Genomic DNA, 6,597 nt, shown 5'->3' with positions numbered 1-6,597 from the left:
CTATAACCACTACCGTCCTTTCTAGTTTTTGCACCAACTCTTTAAGAAGGTTGAGAGAGAGTTTCTAGGATAGAGTGATACTAGGCGATGGAAATGCAGAAGAAGTGATGTGGCAAAGAGTTGTTGGACAAAAATCCATGTCACGGATATCCTGAGATCAAAATCTCTTCCGACCAAGGGAGGGCGGGAAAGTGGCGGACATCTCACACAAGGACAAGCAAGTCTACTAATTCAAGAGATTTGAACCCAAGGCTCACCATACAAAACACTTAGACTATTCCTACTAGTGCCTCAGAGGTTAGGACTTGCCTATGATGGGCGGCATGGACAATTTGGCTGTCTACAACTTGAGCTAATTCCTACTGGGGGCGCCTGAGTCACTTGTCCTCTCTACCTGACACCTAGAGTGGGAGGTCTGGGCCCACTCATGATGGGGGGCTGACTGTCTTCAGATGTTGTCCGCCTGACGCGTCCAAGATTGTAAAACTAACCGTTAGCTTCTAAGGGCGGACTTAGTCTGAAACCTATCTGCTTATTTTGAGACCCAGTAAAGTTTTGAATTGTAGGGTATAACAGACGGACGGAGGATTATCGTTGGAGCCGACTTCATCATGATTTTCTGAAGAGAAAGAGAGCGGTTTGGCGGCATTTTAGGCAGAAACCCTGTATTAAAATTTAGCTTAATTTATCTGTTTTCGACACGAAGATGCAATCGCCAGTCGACCTTGTCACACTTTCAGACTCCCTCACTTCACCTCTTCCCAAGCCAAAACCTAACGTGCGAGCAGCTGCGAAAGGTAAAGTTCCCTTCCTCTCTGTGGGTTTTTCTTTTTCCTTTGTCCTAAAAGTGAACCCTATTTTTCAATCGATGGCTCTTCTTTCTAAGTGAAGGGCTGTATCCGTATCCTATTGATAGCCCTTATACTTGGATAAATACATTTCTGTTTCTGGTCATGGTATTAAGACATGGTTTGGATGAGGGGCTGTATGCGTTTTGATTGATAGTGAACATATAGCTCTGTTTCTGATTAATGGACTAGATCCAAAGTTTTTTATGTTTCGTTTGATACCAGTCTGTTTCTGATGACGAGTGCATTTCAATGATGGGTGATTGATGGGCTAGGTACCACTCTGTTTCTCACTAATGGGCTAGGTTCAAGTGATGGGGTTTTTGTGTTTTGATTGATGGGCTAGATACCACTCTGTTTCTGTTTGATGGGCTAGATGGGCTCTTTGTATGGGCTAAATGTCGCTTTGTTTCTGAACGATGGCTTGGATACCTGTTCAAATGATTGACTGCTTATGTCCTGATTGATGGGCTGGAGACAACTTTGGAATGCCAGTGGCCTCTATAGATTTGCACCACCTTCGGGTAGATTCAGGTCCAAACAGAGGGTGTGTTTGAACTTGTCTAACAGGCAACTTGGTCTGCCTTTGTGCAAATTCAGATCCAAACAAAGGGTGGGTTCACACGTGTTGCCCATTTTAATGGGCAAGATACAGTGCTTTTCGATTGTTGATAGACTTTGTTTGTTTTGATTCAAGGGGTAGATATAATTCAGCTTCTTCTTTTTTTGATGAAATGTGTGGCTGCCATCTTGGACTTCAATAAATTGATGAAATGCTTGGACTTCAATAAATTGATTGGATATGCTATCTGGTGTAACAAGCAAACACTTTGGTGTGTTACACAGGTACTCCAAAGGTGGTGTGCCTGGATTCTGACACAGAATCTGATGACTCATACACACATATGTGCGTCAACAAGTTCTCTTCCAAGACACCAAATGCTGCCGATTCTGGTGTTGCCAGCAATGCAGGTAAGAAAGCAAATGATAGAAAGCTTGGTTCGCGCAAATGCTCTGATGATAGAAAGCCTTGCAGTTCACCCCTTTCTCTCTCCAAGTGTTCCAATGATCGGAAGGCTTGGAGTCCAACGCTTTCTCTATCCTTTGAAAAAGAGATGGAGGGAGACCTCCTTATAGGGAACAAAGCCATGGATCAACCCAAGAATTGTTGTGACGTTGGCATTTTGGAGGCAGATTTTGATGCTGATGCTAAGTGTAAACAGGATGCAGAAACCAAACCGGTCTTCCACTCTGATGATCTACACACCTGCCAAAGTATGTCCTCATTTGACTTTAAGGATAAGCTTCATGTTGAGTATAAACCTTTTCAGCAGAGCAAAGGCATTGCAGATGTTGGATCGCACAGCAGTTGCAATTCACATGCATCATTGGAGCAGGGTAAATACATTTGCAGAATTGATTCAAATAGCACTTCAACATTATCTGCATCTCCTTGTCGTGAAGTCAAGAGTGCATTTTATCTGGAATGGAAACCTTCCAGCAATGCAAAGGACATGGATGTGTTGAAAACCTATGGTGCATGCTCAAGTTTGCTTAGCAACGAGTCAGACGATTACCCTTCCATGCCGGCATGGTATGATCACCTTAAAGGGATCATCAGCAAACTCGAAACCTCCAAGTCTACTGATGTGCAGGTTGGTATCAGTCAGGAACAAGCCTTTGAGCACAGAAGCAAGGCAAAAAATAGTGACAATGACGAGGATTCTGGAGGGTATTCATCTTGGAAAAGAAAATTCTATCAACCAGGAAGACACCATGTTGGTGATGCGGAGTCCAGTGATAGTGGGAATAATATAAGCTGTAAAAGGCAGAAGAATAGTGGTAAAGGGCAATCAAGGAGGCCTGGAATTGGAGTTGATGTCAGGACAACAGCAAGGACTAAAAGTGATTCCACCAAGGCATTGGAAAAAGAAGCAGAAAAGCAGAAAAAGGAGGAGAAAAAGATGAAAGATAAAGAAGAAAAGGAGGCCAAAAAGAAGCGTTTAAAAGAGGGGAGAGAGAATCTAAGACGAGAGAAGGAGGAGGAGAAGAAGAAGCAGCAGGAAGTGAGAAAGATGAGGAATGAGGTCTGTCTGATACCATCCTGCACTTGGCTTGGTCACTTGTACACATCAAGCTCCACATTTTTAGCAATGCACAGTTTGGTTTCTCTCATGAAAGTCTGGGCGGTCTCATGTGGGCTTTGTGCTGTTTTAGGAAGAGAAGAAACGAAAGGAAGAGCTGAAAGCAGAAGCAGCTGAGAGGCGGAAGGTCGAAAAGGAAAAGGGGAAGTGGGAGAAGGGCCATTTTGCCTTACAGAACATCACTGCCTTTGTGGACACACAGATTTTGGAACGAGGGTTGATTGGAGGCAAGTTGTGTTCAGCCAACATTCTATCTTCTATTTCATTGCTTTCTTGTAGGGTGGATGTGTCATCTGTTGTTGACATACGTTTTGGTGTGGACCAGGTCATCTTTTGACCCGATTTGCAGAGAAGGGATTCAAGTACCATTTAGTGAAGAATCCAGTAAAAAAAACAGTGATCTGGCAGATTAAGTTGCCATCTAAAGAGTCAGTACCGGCGGCAGACTCTCAATCCCAAGATACCCAGGAGTTGAAGGCTCCTAACAAGTCAGGCCCTCAGGTGTGCAACAGACCTTGTTGGCATCTGATCATACATTTTGGCTTTTTTGACAAGAGAGTCCCTTTGTGCTGCAGTTATCATTGGAAAGCATACCTGTATCGTACGTCCTCATTGTGCTGGAAGCTGAGGAGTTTTTGGACATGATAACACGAGATAATCTGGATAATCACATCAAATATCTGCAAAAACAGTATCCGGGTTTCACTCTGTGCTATCTAATCAATAAGCTTATGCGGTACCTGCACAAAAGGTTTGTTACTACAAAAAAGCCTATGTGTGGTGTGAATGAGTGCATGCGTGCTTGCAGGCTCGTGTCCACACATGTCTGTGCATGTATGTGTGAATACATGTGAGCGCACACTGCAAGTATGTTGGTGTTTCTTGCTAAGCCATACTGGGGATCCATAATGCAGTGAGAGGGCCCTTTATTATGTACAGCAAAATACCCCCATTTGCTGCTGGCCCACCATCAGCATGGTTGTGTCTGGTTGTCCACATTTCTGCTGGCCCTCTGCTTGAAAGCCGCTCTCATAGGGTTGACCTCCCACTTGTATCACCTCCATTCAGTGCCAGTGTACAAGAAAAACCGGGGTTTATTGTATTTTGCACTGCTGAAACTTGAACAATATCTGCAAATTTTACTGTTGAAGGTTTAGAACTTCCTGTATTTTGGGAGGTTTTAGTCATAAATACCCTCCAAAAAAGTAAGGAATACCTCCAATTTTGAGGAAGTTTGTAACCGTTTGGGTGATTTTTTTAAATTTTTTTTTCACACTGCCATTCACTCCTTGTTTTTGTCAAACTGGCAGCCTGTAGGCTCCACGCTTATGTCTTTACCATCTAATAATGCTGGATGATGGATCCATAGGAGGTCCACATGCTTGAAAGGGGGGTAACTGAACAGTGTCTTCTGCTTTTGACAGGGAGCAGCTGCAGTATAAGAATCCTGAGAATAACTGGATCCGACCACCTGTTGAGCAAGTACAGAATGGATGACGTAGACACTCAATTTTCTTTATGAAGTGTATTTCCTTCCATGTAAACTGACCTATCTTTGAGAATGCAGCTATCTCACAAGTAAAAGCATTTGCAGGTTCTGGCCAAGCTTGTAACATCCTATGATGGAGTACATTCGCGATTGTGCCTGGATGAAGCTGAAGTATCTGATCATATTGTGGGGTTGACACGCAGTCTAGCAGAGTGTCCATTCAAGTATGGGTCCAAGTTAGTCGTGAACATTCTCGGGTTTTTGACAAGTTAGAATTTTCTGTGATGTCATCGTGGTGCACTCATTTTGCAGACGCAAGTTGACACCTCTTTCTTTGAGTGCTAATGGGGATCATGTGGTGAAAAGCGATCCAAATAGGGATGTCATAAAGAAAGATATATGGTAAGTACTGTCTTATGATACTCATATAGCATCTTGGGCTTTGGCCATTCAACAGGGTAGGCAGAGATGCTGCAGATTGGATGCATACTCACTAGTGATGGACCAGTTGATGGTTACTGACATGCATATTTTTAGGCTGAAAGCTTTAGTGGCATTACCAAAGGTTTCGGGCTCGTGTGCTATTGCGATTGCAAAAAAGTACCCTTCTATGAGTGCCCTTTTTGAAGCATACCTAGACCCATCGAAAACAGTAAGCCTTTTGGATTTGTTTTCAAGAGAGTAGCATGCTGCATGGGGGTTAATGTCATCTTGGCTTATTATGCTGTGACTCCTTTTCTTATTTATGCAGGTGCACGAGAAGGAATACCTTCTGCAAGATTTGATGAAAGAGGGATTGTTGGGAGGAGAAAGCAATCGGCGTGTTGGGCCGGCTTGCTCACGGCGTGTTTATAGGATTTTCATGGCACAGCAGGGGAATCTTTACACGGATGATGTGGAGGAAGGAGCTGACTCATTTAGAAATTGAAATCTATTTATACCTGTTTGTGAATATTGATGTTGGACTTATCATCAAATCATACAAGTGCTCTGAGAGGAGAGCAACTCGTATGACAGTAGCTGGTAAGATACCTTGCATGTATGGATTGGCAGCTCAAAGAGCAGAAAGCTGACTTGCATGGTATAACATCGGATGTGGAGTCGTATCTGTATTCTACTGTAAAGGTGAGTTTATCAGTTGGGAGATAGAGAGATTATACATTATATATTTTTTAGTCATGAGGGTCTGAGCTCACACCCTCTTTTGGGCAGTGTGGTGCACTAGCCACTTGGGCAGCAGCCCACTGACCTCGCTCTTGCTGATAGATTGAAGCTGATAATCTAATTTCTTCTGTTATTTAAAAATGCTTGTGTACCCTAAGTCTGTCTTTTCATCTGTTTTTATACGGACAGGCTACAAAGGGGCTTGGAACACCCACAAGATTGGTGAATGTAAGGGGTGATTCTTCAGCAAGAGCCTTAGCTGGTATTGTTTTATTCTTTGGTTTAGGTTTTCCACCATGGAAGAGCTTGATGTGCTTATATGTAAAATAATGGTGGGTTGAGACATGGAGGGCAGTTTGAAAGGTGAAAGTCTACAGGGTTTAAGTTGTCCTCAGTTTATGCATGGGATGCCCATAAACCATCATTTGAGTCCCTATACCACTGTTCGGATGGATGTACTGTGTTGGGGGATGCATGTATTGAGTCTTCAAACCAGGGAATGCTTATAAACTAATGCTAATTACCTAGAACCCTTTTGTGATGGATTTATCGGAAGGGAAGCTTCAGCAACTGACTATGCTAAATATTTAAGGCATTTTATGAACTGCAGAAGGATCCTCCTTTTTTCTCATGTCTTTTAAAGACAAACGTGGGAACACTTGTATGTAGTCAAGACAAAAGGTTTGATAGAGCTATGCATTAATTGTCTTGCTGAAGAGGTTTAAAGAATGCTTATTGGTGCCCTTTTCTGGTTCATCTAGTCCTGTGCTGCTTGCCTGTCTTCACCTGCTCCACGCACCCTGCCCTGCCCATTTGCACTTCACCGCCGGCCATCGACAAGCTTCTTGGATCATGTGTGCGCTGCTGAGCCTTCCACTCTGTGCTTTGCCTTGATCTGCCATGCCTCATCTGTTCTGTTCTGTACTGCCATGCTCTCTCTAATCTGCATGGA

The 6,597-nt window shown here is 43.3% G+C and overlaps 1 protein-coding gene across 2 annotated transcripts; it reads left to right on the top strand.

Moving 5' to 3' along the window:
* Positions 1–573: 573 nt before the first annotated feature.
* LOC147639837 (uncharacterized) lies at positions 574–5,778 on the top strand. 2 transcript variants are annotated; one of them, XM_086774561.1, is made up of 11 exons: positions 574–797; positions 1,695–2,935; positions 3,066–3,219; positions 3,318–3,414; positions 3,448–3,493; positions 3,568–3,743; positions 4,417–4,474; positions 4,587–4,705; positions 4,794–4,883; positions 5,019–5,133; positions 5,233–5,778. In XM_086774561.1, exons 1-11 carry the CDS (start codon positions 707–709, stop codon positions 5,407–5,409), a joined length of 2,364 nt encoding a protein of 787 aa, XP_086630687.1. In that variant the 5' UTR covers positions 574–706; the 3' UTR covers positions 5,410–5,778. The 2 variants fall into 2 exon arrangements, with proteins under 2 accessions (XP_086630687.1, XP_086630686.1); XM_086774560.1 differs by having other exon boundaries at positions 3,318–3,493.
* The last annotated feature ends 819 nt before the right edge of the window (positions 5,779–6,597 follow it).

Source organism: Cibotium barometz, chromosome 3 (assembly GCF_041138505.1).
Source record: "Cibotium barometz isolate CiBa-2024 chromosome 3, ASM4113850v1, whole genome shotgun sequence".
NCBI classification, from domain to species: domain Eukaryota; kingdom Viridiplantae; phylum Streptophyta; class Polypodiopsida; order Cyatheales; family Cibotiaceae; genus Cibotium; species Cibotium barometz.
Note: the sequence above shows the minus strand (reverse complement) of the source record. Positions and strands in the feature narration are given on the sequence as shown.